Source organism: Bombus bifarius, unplaced genomic scaffold (assembly GCF_011952205.1).
Source record: "Bombus bifarius isolate JDL3187 unplaced genomic scaffold, Bbif_JDL3187 scf7180000009243, whole genome shotgun sequence".
In the NCBI taxonomy this organism is placed as follows: Eukaryota; Metazoa; Arthropoda; class Insecta; order Hymenoptera; family Apidae; genus Bombus; species Bombus bifarius.
Window position 1 is genome coordinate 1746310 of NW_022884989.1, and position 17973 is coordinate 1764282.

The following is a 17973-nucleotide window of genomic DNA, read 5'->3' on the forward strand; positions in this document are numbered from 1 at the left end:
ATATAATATAAAGATATAAAGATATAAAGATATGATATATGAAATGACATAAATTACTGAACTATAATTTATAATTTATGATAAACGATATAATAATTGCTTTTCGCGCTTTGTTGAGTATTAAGTTGGTCGTAAAGATATTCTTTAATAATCCTAATACGATAAATTATGAAATTTCACAAACGTTTCCGTTTGAGGCTATGAAGTTACCATATTTATTATTACTCTTTACAACGCACAAGTATTAATTCTTTTAGACATCAGTTTCTACGTTGAGAACAACTATTTAATAATTAACGGTAATTTTCTATAGCGACAGGTACTTTATTTAGATGTAGTAATCATTTGCGTCCTTAATTGCGTACTTATTATCTCAGTTAATTGTCCTTAATACGCTGCAAATAATTTTCAAAGCAGTTTATCATTACTCACTTACGCAATTACTATCTCTCACAAAAATACTAAATATACTTGTATTTGACAAAAGTCACGATGATTTACTATAACCTAAATGCCAAGTTAAAAGACAGAAGACCCGTAAAGAAAGAAATATTTATATCTCAGAAATAATCCAACTGAATGAAGATTTAGCTGATCTTTGCGATGAATAAGTTAAGGGTCATCAGTGACCTGAATGGAAAACTCCAAAACCGACTAACACAGATATCCATTCCACATATGAGTAGAGCTTGCTATCTGTTATACCTGAGTTGAGCGAGCATCTTATCAAAGTTACCATTGGAACGTTTCCGAGCAAACCGAAACTGTCAGAGAGTCGGCACTTTAACGAGCCAATAGCGTGGCGAAGCGTCGCTGTAATCAACCAAGACTGACACGCCGAGATGCCGACATAGTGCTCGCGTTCCACGAGCATCGTGGATTAGAAGATTGGATGTTCGTTCAAGCCTGCTCGTAATAAATTTCCTGTTTACCAAGAGATAAGGAACACGCAATGAGGCCCCCACCCTTTAAATTAGACAGGTAACATTGCCCTCCCAAGTGGCTTCCTCCAAGCGTCAGAGACACGGGTGAAACCAAGGCCTGATTTACGCGCGTGATAAACCTAACTGCCAAATTGTTTTATGAATTACTTTATCTGCCACTCCTGCTACTTATCCGGGCGCCCTCTGTTGCTCGATACTCGTTTAATCTTAATTGACCCGGCCGAACAACTACCGAGCCACTTTGTCCCCCTTTCTCTCTTCCACCGTGTTCCTTCTTCTTGAAAACAGTCGTAAAAGGATCGCTGCGAACCTAATTTAACTCGCTTCGAAGGAAGGAAGTCGTCTATAAGGACGCTACCACGGTTAATCGGTAGAAAAGAATAAAATAAAAGGACAGACGTCTGTTGATAAATATGGAATAATTGCGAAGTGGTATAAGGAACAACGTAAATTAAAGGAGAATTGCACGGAGGGCCAGGAATAATTGCGTCGATGTTTGTGACAGGTAAAAGAACATAGAACTTCGACTTTTAGAACGGTGTTTCAGTTTTCTAATACGGTAAAAGTGTCCGTTCATAGCTCTTTCCTTTCTCTACGATGCTATTGTACTTTGTACCTGTATATCTATGCACCAAGTACACAGCATAGCAAACTAGACACAGCACACTAGATTTTCAGTTTTTGGAAACAATTCACTGACTCTCGTACAAACTTGCTACGATGTATTCTCTTATTCGGCACATAACGATAGTAATAAACAAGGTTCTTCTGAGAGATTTCATTTTCATAAAAGTACTACGTCCATTAGTAGGAATCGACGTAATATCGTTACGCTTAACAAGCGTACTTTTATTTCGATCATCCAGCTAAACGTTAGAAAATCACTTGCAACACAGTTTCTACTGATTTCCCGGAATCGAATCAGACTACAGTTTTCCCCTTCAAAAAGAAACAGCTTACGGAGACGAAGAAGAATCATCCCTCCCGTGCGAGCAGTATCTCCGGATAGCACGAGTTTCAGTTTCTTGTGGAAGGTCTCTCGAGGACTCCCGGAGGACTCGTTCGGTATACAATGCACTCGACAAGTCCCGCGGTAATCGAAGACGAGAGGCGACTTTGGTTCGTTATCGGAGCCGGGAAAAGAGCGAGAAGGGCACAAGTGGACTGCGTTCCGTTCCGAGCAGCCAGCTGACGCGGAATTGGTCTTCTCGCGGTGTTGTTCGCCCGAAGCGAAGGTTTACGAAGCACTCGAGCCGGCCTGCGCCGCGGCGAACCACTCGAAACACGATCAAAGGGTGCATTCATAATCTGCTACGCGTCGCGGTTTTGCAGACGAATCCGTGCGCAGATGCTTTTGTAAACAGTCTACGTTAACAGCGCAATTTCGCGTGTGGACGTCCATTGTCGCAGCTATCTGACTATATTTATCACTTATTATGGAGTATTATGGAGTTTTTATCACTCAGTTACGACGTACTTGGTGGAAACTATATAGCGAAGTTCATGTAATAGGCGTAAATAATAGATGTAAATAGATTCTCTCTTCTATTAGGTCGTCCGAAAAGTTTCTTTCGTTTTATAGGGAAATAATGGATACATAACATTTTTCGTTTTATATTATTTTATCAAATTACGTATGATCCATTTTGTATTATCAAGATAAAGATTACAACGTTCGACAGATTAGGTTTCATGTTTGTATAAAGACGTGTCTGTAAAAGAAAGACACTTTTCGGACAACCTAATACGTATGATTTTTCGTTGGTACAAATTCACGTTGAAGTATGTGGATTCAACGAGTATTAACAATGATAGAAACAAGTGATCAGAAACATTTTGGATAATATAAGGACTATAATTGATCCTTGTTATAGGACATATGCTAATTTGAAAATGTCTCCTCTTGTGTCTTTTAATACTATGTACCCTAATCGTTAATGGAAAACTGAACCTCTACTTGATTCTAGAATTAAATACACATTTTCTTAGAAAACTAAATTGGTCTGCTTTCCTTTGCTTTTGTTAGTAATTAATTTCCCCAACGACTAACTTTATCGTTCACGCGTACACATATGCGTTAAAGTGTAATTACCAAATGCAAATGCAAAAATGAATTGAATTTTAACATCAAGGAAACTGTCTCTGAGTCTAAATTCGAGCTAATACTACAGCTTACTCCTCAAACCACGACACGTATTACGCGAAAATGCGCGTCTTTCGACAGAATGTTCTAAGGCGAGAAGAGGAAAACGAGAGAAGACGATGTTGTCGCTCGCTTGGGGCTCGGTTTCGCGAATCCGTTGATGTTAGCTCGTTAAGTGTTAGTTGCATTACCCAGGTATTATCTTATCACTGTTTACGGATGCGTCGCAGACGTACCATGTTCTCGTGTTTAGCGAGAAATGTCGAGACCTGGTCGCGTCTGAGATTCAGCTTGCTATAATGAATTGTTAGATCGTCAAAATGTTCGTCTCTTAGTTCACTAACTCCTCTTACAAAGAAATCATTGATGATACAAATATGTGCATATTGATTCATCTTCTATGTGAACAATGTCTAACAATTTCAAATATCTCAAATAATTCAAATGTTAAAATAACTCGTGTCTTTGTTTCATGGGGCAAATCATTACGGAAAAATAGAACACAAAACTTTCTCGGTACACCTAATTTAACAAAAAGAGAAAAAAAAGAGAAGAAAAAGAAAGCTTCAGTCTGATCAAAGGTAAGATACGGCGGGCTTAGAAGAATTCGTAAAAAATCTGATTTTTTGCATCGTAAATATTTATGGTTGTAGTCGACTCGAATTCCCGCGAAAAGTATAGCCTGGATGATACACGGAGGAACCTTCATACGCTATTAGAAGCCTAAGCCTCGCTGTGCACAAAAACACGTTGCAGGTCTATCGACAAATTGTCAGTATACTCACCTCGTAGTATATAATTTTGATAATTCTGGTCGGCCTCGCTGCCAACCTTGATGAGGCAAGCAAGCCCATCATTTTGTACAAACTCGTGCACCAGGTCCTTGTCCTCCTGCAAAACCAAAGTTTATGGTAAATAGCATTCGACCAGCCGAATAGATGTCCGTTATACCTCTGATCATCGCTTATCTCTAATTTATTCAACCTGAAACGAAGCACCTAATCGATGGCTCGGCGTCTCTGGATTTATGGTCCATCTTTTGGGAAATGTTCGAACGTTTCACGGCTTGATTTATGATACATCGCGGATAAGGATAATCCTTCAGATAGCATCGTATTTAACGACCAACATTTTCGATACAAGCTTCAATGACTTTATTCGCGAAAAGTGTAAAATGAATCCTGTTCAATAACATCTTCGTTGAAAGAAAAAACTGAAATGAGAAACGAGTTTATTCAAAACAATTCCATTAGCTAGAAGAGTAAAGTTCTTCAAATATTACGAAATTTGTCATTAACATTGGAATTATCGGTCATTAACATGTATCCCTAAATATATTATGCGTAGTTAAACAGAATTCAAACAACATGGTGAAAATATACAAATACATGTAATTATGCTTCGATCTTAATAAAAGTAAGCATTAACATTGTCAAAAACACTTGCTTGTTTTTACTCGTTGTAAAAATGAAAAATTCAATGCCAGTCATTTCCATCGGTTTTGCGATTCTAATATTAAATTAATGATTATTTATGCCATTTTCTTGTGATAAGTAACCATAAGTACGAGTAATTTGTTTTCGGAAAGATGCACACTGATATTTCCACTCTCTTTAACTTTAATCTCCAAAAATGCTGTTTCACAATTTCAAACATTCCACGTTCAATTACCGAATACGTACATGTATACACCATCATTTATAATTATTCGACCGATTTTTAAAGACGAATAACGTTGCTCGAATAATTTAAATTTCAACCAGCTACAATTTTTACCTCACGAAACATTGTTCATTGTTCCAATGAAGAATCATATGGGTTAACAACGATAAGGAACTCTTATTTAATTTTTACAGTAGAAACGAGCCAAAGCACAAAGATTGTACCTATCGTACGAATGAACGTGAACGATACTATATATACAGGGTGGCTGGTAACTGGTGGTACAAGCGGAAAGGGGGTGATTCTACGCGAAAAAAAGAAGTCGAAAATATAGAATAAAAATTTTTCGTCTGAGGCTTTGTTTTCGAGAAAATCGACTTTGAATTTTCGCTCGGTACGCGTGCACTTTATCACGTCTCGTTATAACGGATCTCACTGTAGATCGTTGTCTCGATGGAAAATTAAAAAAAAAAAATTTTATTCTATATTTTCGACTTCTTTTTTCGCGTAGAATCGCCACCTTCCCGCTTGTACCATCAGTTACCAACCACCCTGTATATATGTGCACTCTACAATAAGTCATTTCAATCTTCTAACTACCTAAATTTTGTTTTGCTACATTTCACGTGTCCACTATCGTATCACTTTATCATCCGAACCACAACCGATCGTATTGACAATTAAGCGATCCGGTGATGCAAGTGAACAAGAGATCCACCAAAACGATAAGAAATAAAACGACTGGAACTTCCGATAGCCGATTACGAAGGAGCTTGGGCGATTTATCCGCATTTCCATCTAAGCCAGTCGCAGGTCAGACGAGGTAAATGGAGTTAGTTACGGTGTTGGAGGGAGCAAGTCGCGGACATAATGGAAAATCTACAAAGTTTGATTAAACTGATCGGTGCGAGCGTTTTCGCTTGCCGGTGGATCGTTTCGCGATCTTGTCGAAGCCCGATCGTGTTCGTGGCCACGTTTCAGACCTTCGGATTCCCGGATGGTGGAATTTCGCGTCGTCCATCGAACGCAACACGCTGAGCCGATTAGCCAAGATTAAGAAACGAAATTGAACGTTGCCGTGGCGATTTCAACGGATAAAGTTCGTTGGTCGAGGTGGAGATCTCGTTCGACGGCAGGATACCAGGGACTATCTGGGTAAAGGAAGGATCATTGTAATTAATTTCGTAGCTAGCCGGCTCGATAATTGAAACGATAAGGTATAGCTTTGAGGAAGAGTCGGAGGATTGTTTTTAGGCACCTTCTCGTTCCAGTGCGTCAGCCTTCGGCTGTAGCAATTTATCTTTACGATATGATAATCTTATTGTATAATTAAACGTTGCCCCTTGAAGAACGCGTTTCGCGAAATCTGATCTGGGGGTGAGATTTGTTTTAAGTTTGGTCTTACGGTGAGACCATTCGCTTTGAAATTCCTGCCATTTGCAGATGTTGGAGGAAACAGAACATTTTGGTGAAGGACTATTTCGTATACGATGTCCGCGAAAGGCAATTGTACGTACCTTTATTTCTTAATGAATTGTGATTTGTAAATGCTATAATAAATACAACGGTGTGCAAATACCTTTTTCAGCCGCTTTAATTTGAAAGCCACATAGAAAAAAAAAAAAAAAAAAACGATGAATCAATTTTTATTGATTCTCGCTTTAGTTCTAGCTACCACTCTGACAGTCGTTTCACGATAAATATAAAATACATTTGCAATCGAACAATCTGTCGTTATTCACTTACAGGTCATTGTGCTGTTGTCAGTCACCTAATAACACAATTTTCTCTCTATTATTAACACATTTGTCAATCAACGCTAATATAATATCCTTCTCAACAATTTTACCAATAAATTTGGGATCTAATAGGTACGTAATAATACCGATTGCCGTTGTCATAATATTTCACCAAAATTCCTATCAATAAATATATTGTTATTGGTACTAATTAATGTCATTAATATACGTACATTACAGAGTACATGTTTGCAATTGCGACGCAAGTGAAAAGAAAATAGAATCTAAATGAAACGAAGACACGTAATCGATAAGACAATCAGGATAGCTCCTAATAGGATCTACCTTGTCTATTATCCACGTGCTTGATATCCGCTCCATTCTTCACCATTCTCTAATATAATTTAATGATAAACTCATCCATCATTTACGAGGAAGGAATGATACTTTCCGGTATAATGCGATTTCTTTTAACGAACGGTCTTCTGACTTGCAGTCACGGAGAAAAATTCCTTTCCCGCTCGGCTAATTGCGAGATTTAATTACAGCGAACAAAGTTAAGAAAAGTCCGACTCGAATAAACACGCTCTACCAACGTCCAGTTTGCCCTTGCTGTTCCGGAAGCGGAAGAAAAAGGATCGTCGCGAAAGTTGAAACGGTCCACGTTCAAAAAACGAACGGATTCGCAGATACGATTTGTTTCATAAAGCACGATAGTCAAGCTATTCTCCTATTACAATCGATTTAACGTTGACGTCGCTAATGAACCAAATTTTTCTCTTATATTTCAAATTTACGATCAGTGGTCCGTAATTAGATTTATAGTTTTCCTAGAAACAATAATTTTTTTGTTTAGAGATTATAATATTTTCCTTTTTTATTAACTTGGACAATTTATCGTACAGAAAGAAATATAGAATTTTCTGTATAGAAGAATTCTTTATGTCTTGGAGATTTTCAAATTATGGAGATTTCGAATAGGTACGATAAATATTTTAATACATGTTTATGCATTTATGAAAAATTCGAAGGTACAAATATTTGTAAGATGCACGTAATAAAGTAAAATAATTAAAATATTGTAATATTAATGCTATATATTGTATTAATAATTGAATAAAGAACAGTATAATATTTAACGAGCGAAAATAATTTCTCTTCACCTTCCATTCCTCTAGTTAGAAAATAAATAATAAATGCGAAAAACGTCCAACAGAAAAAAATTCGTTATATTTTTTCACTTCGTTCTTCCATACATATTCATGGTGATTTAACTTACATAGTAGCAGTTACGAACCGTTTCATACATGATAAATTAAAACTCGATAAATCATCGGCACGAAGTTACCTCTAATTAAATGCCACCAATCGCATCTTTCCTGATGAATGCACCGGTTAAAACGTATCCGACCAAATTTTCACTGAATCGACACAGAACAACAAATCGACTCACCAATTCTCCATCAGTTGCAAACATTTCTATCCCTACAACCAAAAACCTTATGTTTCTCCTAATATTTACGAATAATATTTTCTACGCACTACCATATTTCGCATTGTGTCTCGTGTCTCAGTAACTAACAGTACATAATAAGGAAACGTATTTACTATTACATCTAATAAATTTCGAAGGAAAAAATAAATTTATATGAAAATCTGGTATCTTGGCTAAAACAAAATCGTGGTGTTGCAAAATTATTTTATCGCCTTCTACCTTAGTAGCTGTTGTCTCCGCCAATATCTGTTAACTATACATAGTTACCTGAGTAAACATCAGATGCCAAAATTAGATTACAGTCACAGTGGAAAAGTCTATTGAAATTCGCCGTGCATATGTCCTACAGCGAGGTACGACGAATTTGCGAGACAAGGAGCCACGGTTATCAAGATAGAAAGAATAGAAAGGAAACGAGAAAGTAGAAGAACCAACGAGAGAAAGAAACAGAGAAGGAAGGAGAGAATGCACTCGCTCAAACCGCCATGCAAATATTTACTCATGGAGCGAGTAGATCGTGCAAAAATAGCCCCTGTTTCTCTCTTTCTCCCTCTAGTTACATCTTCTTCCTTCTTGTATCTCTCTTCCTCCTTGTTTCGCTCGTTCTTCTATCTCTGCTCGTCTCCCATCTGTTGGCAATTCCCTTCCTATCGCCCTCTCTTTTCTGTTCTCGTATTCTTACCCCGTCTTTCTTCCTACCGCGTTCCCGCAGGTATCGCGAATTGTAAACTCACCTGAAAGATCTGCTTGAGGGAGAAGAGAGCTCGTCGTAGCTCGCGGCCCTCGCTGTTCAGCAATTTTTCTGCAACAGACAAGTAACACGCAACCATTTATTATAATAATACCGTACGGTCGGACAGCATTGTTGCGGCTCTGGAGGATGGGTATTGGGTGGGAGTCGGTCAGTCGGCCTTCTTTTTTAGCGCAAATGGTTATTCCGCTCTTTTCTTATTGTACTTTGCTTTTCGTAGTGATGATGTTGTGAGAGACTGGTAGTTACGTTTTAAACAACTAGGCACTTGTTAACATGGTTGCGATCGAGTACTATCAGAACGGCTGCACGTTGAAGAATGCAAAATTCGTAAGAAGGAGATAACATCGATATAAGAAGCGTTAATGAGAGAATAATTGTTCTGTAGATTGTTTGAGGCCGAAGAAAAGTAAGTTGAGATATAAAGGAGCGAGCATTTTATGTTACGTTTTACAAATTTATATGTGAATCACCTTCTTCTTTCCTTTGAACATTTATTAGCGAGAACAATAGAGACGTTAACGAAACACCGTATTATATACTTCAGCAACTATACATTAACCAGACGTTACCAGATCATTCAAATTCACAATAATATATCTTGAGAAATAGATCGTCGTATATTATACTTAATTTACATTAATTTTCTATGAATCACGTTCTTTCCCCATTTCAAGCAAGTACTTCTCCACTAGAAAATATCACGAACTTAACCTGAAAATATGTACCGTTAGGTTGTCCGAAAAGTCTCTTTCTTTTACAGACACGTCTTTTGCAATGACGCATCTTTATGCGAACATGAAATCTAATCTGTCGAACGTTGTAATCTTCATCTTGATAGGACAAAATGGATCATACGTAATTCGATAAAATAATATAAAACGGAAAATGTTGTGCATCCATTATTTCCTTATAAAACGAAAGAAACTTTTCGGACGACCTAATATTTACATCCATACAGCTAGCTTTCTGTTTCTCGACTTATTTTTCGACACTTCTATAAAGGATGAAAATTTCTCTCCCATTTTTTCTTTTTTTTTATAAAAACGATGTGATTGTTCTTCTACGGGGTCGATAAGGAAATTGACTGCAGCTGCTTACGCTCTAACGGTGCCTCGAAAGTGGTCGACGGTTTGCGCTGAAGGCGCGCGCAAAAGCGAACAAGCCACCCGGAAGTTCGTTTAGCGTAGGAAGATCAGGAACAGCTAGGTACACCGGCGGCGCTTTTGTTTCCAACGTTAAGCACTGTCGACGCGCCGTAGGGACCCGTTAATTATCAACTTCTCTTCGCGTCCGATTAAATCATTCGCTAGGTTTCTGAACGCGCTTTTCTTCCCTTCGTATTATCATTCTCCCAAATCCTTTTTCCTGCTTTACTCGATCTCTAATCCGATCTAAGCGAAAGAAAACTACCTACGAACGAAATAGAAGAAAAATGTATCCCGCGGAGAAACTGACAAAAGGAAAAACACGGATAAATAATTTACGCGGAGCCGGCTTAAACTTTCCCAAGAAGATCTCAACGGACGATTTCACATCGTCGCACAATAATTCAATGGGGACCATTCCTCTCCTCGGTTGAAATCATTTATCGGGTTTAATTAGAGGAAAACCGGTAATTAAGTCCGCGATTAATTTTACACGACGAATTCACTGTTCCGCCTCTATTATCCAGCTATACCCCCAATCGCCGTTTCACGCTCTTTCGTCGAGCTTCTATCATCCTTTTTCAATCGTGGCTCGACCGTATTACTAATACTAATTGAATTCCATTTCACCAGCGGCGCACTAAATTGAATTTCACGGGACTCGGCGGTCGCCGAGAGATTTTCCAGCCTGCTGGAAATCCAGAGGAAGTGCGAGCAAGAGGGAAAACAGGTTAAAAGAAGTAAGAATAAACGTGCATAAAAGAGAGGGTGAAGAGAGAAGGAGAGAGGAAGAGGCAGAGAGGGATACAGAGACCGTGTTACTCGGTGTTCGTACGGCGAAAAATCGGAAAATACATTATCTCTGGGAAAAATCGAAGAAATACACGACGTCGTGGAATAAAGAAAGGAAAACCGGAAACTGTCCGTGTCAATTTTACGCGTCCAATCTCCATTCTCGCTTCGTGATACACTGATTCTACGGTTTCGAGCAGTGCATGCTCGGATGCACGCTCTATCGAACAGCACGAATGTTGATAATTGCTTGTATCGGTGTCAATGGGCGAATAATTTCATCTGCGACGCGTTGACCGTTCCATTATACCGGACGCAAGCTTGTTACAATCTGGTTGCTGTTCGATTATCGTGAACTGCAACTACGAGCTACGAACGCTGATTACGAGCTACTTAATAGCGATTATAATTAGCAGGAGAATATTTTACGTTTGTGGTAAATTGTGCGAGAGAACAGAGAGAAGTATAACGATTACGATACGGTGTAGTAATCGATTGCCCGGTATCCAAATCGGTACAGCGACGAACAAAAATATTGACAGGGATCAAATTTTTCTGCAAAATCCTTGTACAGTTGAAATAATCTCTGTATGAGGTTTTAAACGCTTAATAAAAAGAATCGTTTAGAAATCTGTAATTCTATCGTGCACGTTGAAAATCTTATTTTGTTTCTGACTTGATGAATTGGTTTCTTTTTATTGATATTAAAAGTTATCGTTAATACGATTTTATGTCAAAGAAGGATTACGACAGATGGCATAGGGTGATTAATGTTTGGCAAAATTAATGCGAGAATTATACGGATGCAGAATTACTTCGCATATTCGAACGAGAAAAAATAGACGTTGATTAATTCCACAGGCGTGAAAAAGTCATTAAGATTCAATGACTTATTCAACGTTCGATATCACATTCATGCTAAGAAAAGTACGTTCATATTAAAAAAGAAAAGATCCCGAGGAAGAAAGAACGAAACAAATAAATCCGTGGTTTGCATTACAATTCGAAAATACGTTTCAAAGTTCGATCACTCGTACGTGAAATCAACGTGTAAAACTAAAATTAATTCAAATATTTTCTAGTTGTTTAGGTGAGATTAAAATTAATCTAGCGACGAGAACGATCCAAATTATTAAGAAAATATAATTTAACATAAATTCATCGAATAAATTCTCACGTAGAGTGTTTTTCCTAACGCACAGATTATTTGATTATTTCTTCTAGAGCCGGCGAGGAATATCTTTCAGCGTCGTTCGCTCTCGATTAAATAAAATCGTCAATGGTATGCGACAGCCGCCATAAAGTGACAAAAAGCGTCGGAGAAAAAGACGTGGAATGGAAAGTGGCGTGCAAAAGGAACAGGGAAACGCAAACCGCGAACCTTGCCGGATTTTTATGAAACCCGAGCCGGTCGTGCAATTGAGCTAATTTCCATACCCACGACTCTGCGTAATTTCGCAAACTCGCAAGGACGAGTCGCTCCGTTCAAGGATTTCGACTCTGAGAATTTATCGGTTTTCGTCCTCGACTTTGGCTATCTCTCCAACGATACGGCATGAATTACCATAGAACCGACCGTGAAGCTTACGCGTTAGATATACATCGCGTTATCGACCGTGTAGATTCCTTTGAATTTTTGTGAACGCTTGACAAAATAACGGGACGTGAACGTTTATCGCGAAACAGGAAGTGCCGTCACGGATTAACGCGTGAAAATCTCGGACGTTCTTGACAAATGTACTCGATTTGCATATTTTGAAACGGGTATTTCTGTTTTATGGAAGTTTCAACGAATATCCGTAAAAAAACGAATTTCTCGTTTAGAATTTGATTCCAAACGATCAGTTACGATATTACGCGTGTTACGAGAATGAAATTATTATTATTGATTTATCGGAGTAACGTAAGATCTTGTCGAACTATATGATTAAACAACTATCAGCGAAATATTCTTTAAGTCACGGTAACGAAACATCTGTAAGCAAAACTTGATGACAAGCGACGCAACCACTGGAATGTAAGTAGAATTTCTGCCAAATTGAAACGGCTGCTAAGGATCTGTGAGCAGAACTTTCGTCGAACGTCGCAACCGAACATTTCCAAGCAGAACTTCCCGTCAAATCGACATAACATTAGCAGTAGAATTTCCATCCGACAGACTTAACCGAACAATTCCGACTAAACTTTCGTCCAATTGACGTAACTAACTATTTGTGTGTAGAAATTTCATCGAACTCACGTAACCGCGCATTTTAACCGCAAATACAAAACTTCCATCGTGTCGTCGGCGCACACCGGTCAGCTTTTTAAATATCCGTGGTAAAAAGATTTTCTGATTCTAATCTCGAATTTCACCCAGTTGGCATTTCTCGTTTTTACATTGCCTTTATCTAAACGTGTTCAATTTTATCTTATTCCTTCGGTTCGGTTCTTTCTCGAATTAAAATCCACGCTATACCCGAATACGCGCGATTCGAGAAAAATTCAACCGCACAGTTTTGCAACGGCGGCAGCTCGCGACACAAAGCGTATCATCGGTCTCGTTTGCTCGAACGAAAGAAAATATCGTTTTCATTCATACGGTCTTATCTGCTCGTCTGTGTTTCTTTCTTTCGCGCGACCACGCCCTCGTGTTCTTCGACTCACGGTTTACGGATCCCAATTCGCGACTCCTTTCGCGGAAAAGGAGACCCGCGCGACCGCATAATCGACTGCTATCACGCGATCTTTAAATGCATTATGCATGCCGGCCTGTTACGGCCTAAAGGGGAGAGGTAAAGGGTGAAACAGAGACGGACGTATGCGAGCACAAGTAATTAGGAATCGCTGTAGGGGCCGCGTACGAGACGAAAGAGTCAGAATCGAGCAGTGTGCCGAGGGAGTAGCTCGAGAGAGAAAAGTAGACAGGAGCATAAGGCAAGAGGACGAAGAAGAAGGAAGATAAGGAAGCAACGAGTTCGAGAAAGAGAGGTGGAAGGACCCATCTTCTAAGAATAGCGGTCCCAAGGCCCTCGGGCCCTTGGCCCCTTCGTAATCAGTGACCATATAAGCAGAAACCTGTCTCTTTTTACCCTACGAACGTCGGTTCCTCTCTGTTCGAGACGTTAAGCAAGCTCACTGGTTCGTAACGCCGCGTTGCAACTCCGCTGGATCCTTTTTCCATTGAGTTTCTACGTTAGGTAGCGTGTGCCAGTGTAGTGCGTCGTTACGACACTAAAAATCGAGAAAGCGAGAACGTCCTTGTATACGAGTTTGGGGTAATCGTTATGGTCTCCGCGAGTTTTCTGATTTCCTTTGATATTGTTGAATTAGCTAGTCGATGATAATTACAGGTGAAGCTGAAAAGGACGTCGAATCACGGTTTTTATTGCGTAGTTTCATTAATTCGCTATGACTAATTCACTTTGGCTAACGTCACTCGGTTTTTAATTCGTCGCTATTAATACTCAAACGAATAAGAAAAGTCGGAGATTACAATTTCATCCGACAGGTGTATGCCGAAATTTCTAAAATTTCTTTCAAATAGGAAAATGTTCAACATGGAAAATATGGCGATAAAGATGTTTACCAGAAATCGTCAAATTCTCGACTGATTTTACTACCATTCTCTATAATCATGTTCGTATTTTTAAAGAAAGAACGACGATTTCAAACGGACTATTTCTGTCGGAGGAGGCTAAGTATGTCGAAAACGCAAAAAATGGAGAACTTCTATAGCAGTTATTTGCCTGTAAGACGAGGAATTTTGCGAGTGGCGCTAGGAAGAAAATGGCGCGCAAAACGCGAGGTGTCGACTATGTTACGCTTGGTGTGATCTTAAGCAGCGGCGAACATGCTCGTTGCTCACATAAACGACCAGTTACCAACTCCGTAATTATACCACACAAGGTTTTAATTAATCGAATGTATTGATACAAGAATATAGCCCTAATTTTAAAATTGTAGTATGTTCAACTAAATTTTTGAAGACTAAAATACAAAGGAGAGGCAGTTGCAAAAAGAATTATTCAAATTAAGACAGGAATATTTTAAACATTTTCGAACAAACTGAATAAATATTCAAGTATTTCCCAACAAATTTTCTAATAAAGATAAAATGTAAAAAAATTAAGTTACAGGAAGATACTATGATAAAGAGGAAAACGAAAAAGAGTATACTATAAGAATTTTCATGGAAAATGATTCGGTAAAATGGAAGACAACGTAAGAAAAAAAATTAAATTTTCAGGATCGATTAATCGTTTTATACTTTGAAATCTTCTAGTGTAAAAATAGCTGGAATATGTAGATCGATATTCAATTGGTTGTAATTATTTATATTTTTGAAATCAACTATCCAAATCCACGTGGAAGAAAAAACAAAGAAAATGAATAAATTAAATCGCTAACATCGCATATCCAAACGACGCGGAGCTTTACGACAGCGAAGACAAATAAATTCGCAAAGTATCTCCGTAATTGACGAGAATTTCAACATGCAAAGAGAATGCCAAGAAAACGGTAAAGATGAAGTCTATTTCAAGGCCGGATAGACCAGACTAGAGTTGCTGAGGGTGTACGAAATCCGATTCCACGTGTCGCGTGATGCGTGCGAAACATAGCTCACTTTGGAAGCGTTTCCTACAGCGAGTCTTCTTCTGTTCTTGCATTAATTGCCGGCGATTACCGTAATCTCTACTGGAGATCTACAATTTTTATAATTACTAATATTAACGGCAAACCTATCGAAACCACCACTTATACAATTCATTTATGCGATTATAACGATATTAAAATTACATTAACGTAATCTCCAGCGGAGGATCTGTGCTTCTTTACAACTAACACCACTAATATCGTACTAACTTTCTAAAGGATCAAAATTTCTCCTTAGTAATTATGATAATCCATATCGACTATCATCATTTTCAACGGAAGATTCGCGGCTTTTACGATTATTATCTTAGTTAGTCGTTCGTATCAAAGGTGTTCTAAGTTTGCCCATTAATTAGGAATCGATGATTCTATCTGGTTTCTGATGTGTATAGTGGTTCGTATTTAAATTTAAGAAAATTTTGTTCGAACATGAGTTTGGCGAACACGCTAAATTCCGTGGCCTTGTCCAATGGACGAGACCGCAGAGAACTCGATTATTAACGAGCGAATTACTAATAACGGGATCGAAAATTTTACAAGAGGAACTGGCGTTGCTCCAGGGCAAAATTAAAACGAGCAAATCATTACACGAGGCCATTTTGCCCACTCGTCGATCGATGACCAGTGAAACGATTGTTTTTGCCCAACGGACGAATTAAGGAGAGAAAAAAAGTATGTCCAATTTATTGCCTATAAGGAACTTCTGTGTAATTTGCGCGGGAAAAAAATATTTGTCCTATAATTATGAAACGTACAAAAAAAAACGGAATGATAGAAAATTGAATCTGGAACGTGCGAAAGAGAAAATGAATGGTGTACTCAATTAGTAGAACCGTACAAATATATTTTATATCCTTTTTTTCTGCGACCGAAAAGAAGGGAGCGAAGTATTAAAGAAGATCTTTCGAAAGGACGAAAAAATAAAGTACTCGGGAATAAATTCTGTAAATTTCAATTTAATTTCAATTTCAATTTCCTTTCAGACTAGTCTTGCGAAACTCACTAACTTCTAAATAAAAAATAAATAAAGGAACTTGTGTAAACCAAGAAGAATCAATTCAAAATCAATGAAAATCAAATTACTGATTCAAACGTACTTGAAATTTATAGACAACTAATATTCGTAGTAATAAACCTTTGCGCTTTTAAGTATGACATCGATACTTTTCTTTCTCTTCTAACAAATATTATTTAAATATTGAGCCTATGTTTGCATTATTACAAATCTTTCAATTATAAGAATACAAGTATAATACAATAAATCTGAACAAGTTCCACAAGGTAGAATGCAAGTACACCATGCTATATCTTAAATACGAAGAAGAAGAAAGTTGCACAACTCGCGAATTAAAGGATTCAATTTGCTCGAAGGCACTGGAATTATTCAATCCCGTGTGTCACGAATCAGCAATTAAAGAAATCGAACAATTGCAGTAGACACGCCTCCGATGATTTACGTTGCTTTAATCATCCGTATTAAAGACAGCCGTTCCCCTCATCGAGGGTGGACAGGCCGTGGTGCCGTTGAAATATAGACGCGGCCAGGAAACGACGAAATATCGAGAATAAGCGAAAGGGCCGACAGGTTTCGCGAGAGACGAAGGTACACGAAGCACCGTTAAAATATGTAAAACGACACAGTCCACGTCGGCTTCCGCTCCTCCTTCCTCAGCCCTTTTCTTTTTTCGTTCTCCTCTTTTTTTCAGCCGCTTATTCTGGACCTTCGATCATCTCTCCTCCACCAACTTCGTAGGGTTCAACGAACGGCTACGGCCCGCAGGTGAATTCTGCGGGACGACCAGACGCGAGCCCGAGGTTTTCGTGTCGTTCGATTTGCCAAACTTGAATCGCGCAGCGGTTAGTTAGCGTTTTCTGTTTCTGCGATCGACATGGTAGACTCATTTCCCAGCGTTGCTTAATTGGTTTAGCGAGACCGCGTGCAGGATCGAATTCTACGATAATTGAACGATTTTTTGTTCCCGGACCGTGGAAAACGATTGGGAACTCGGTTCCAGTTGTTCGATTGAGCAATTTCATTCTGAAGGATTCTTTGTCGTCGATACTCTGTGGTTTTTTGCTTGCGCAGATAATAATTGTATCAACCAACGATAGAGTTATTTGAGATAGCCAGTTATTTCAATCAGTTACTCGAAAGTTTAGCGATTATTTATATATATTGTAAAGATAAATGCCAAAGATATTGTGTATTTTTCTTGTTAATTTATAAGGAAAGGATAATTGTTTATTTCTGTATATTGAATTTGAACAAGCCAACAACCTTGTTTGTTTGGATTACAATGCAATGCTGGACTCTCTTATACGATGACTAATAACATTCAAGGATCGATAAATTGTATCCAAGTTATAAATTTCTATTGCACAATTTTGCTGTTTTATAGTAAATGGAACAACAGGGCAATTAGATGGTTTGTAATTTGTAAAATTAACGTGTAAAGCTTTATTTGTTTTATTAAATTGTCACTGCTACGGCGAGAGCATTTATACACACGTAATTTCATTTATTGTAACCTAACAATCTGCAATTTGTAAAATTTCACGAGTGATGTTACTTCAATTGTGCAAGAAGGCCATGATGATAAATTATTTTATTACATTTAATAAATAAGAAAGAAGACCAAACATCTAAATTTAAAGTCCTTAAAC

The 17973-nt window shown here is 38.2% G+C and overlaps 1 protein-coding gene across 4 annotated transcripts in view; it reads right to left on the reverse strand.

The window, feature by feature from the left end:
* Positions 1-17973, reverse strand: part of LOC117214754 (FH1/FH2 domain-containing protein 3) — a 241713-nt gene that overhangs the window by 61114 nt on the left and 162626 nt on the right. For all 4 annotated transcript variants that reach the window (XM_033461059.1, XM_033461062.1, XM_033461061.1 and 1 more), the window contains 2 exons: positions 8718-8785; positions 3873-3978 (listed from right to left, as the gene is read on the reverse strand). In XM_033461059.1, coding sequence (XP_033316950.1) covers positions 3873-3978; positions 8718-8785 — 174 coding nt within the window. The remainder of the gene's footprint in view (positions 1-3872; positions 3979-8717; positions 8786-17973) is intronic.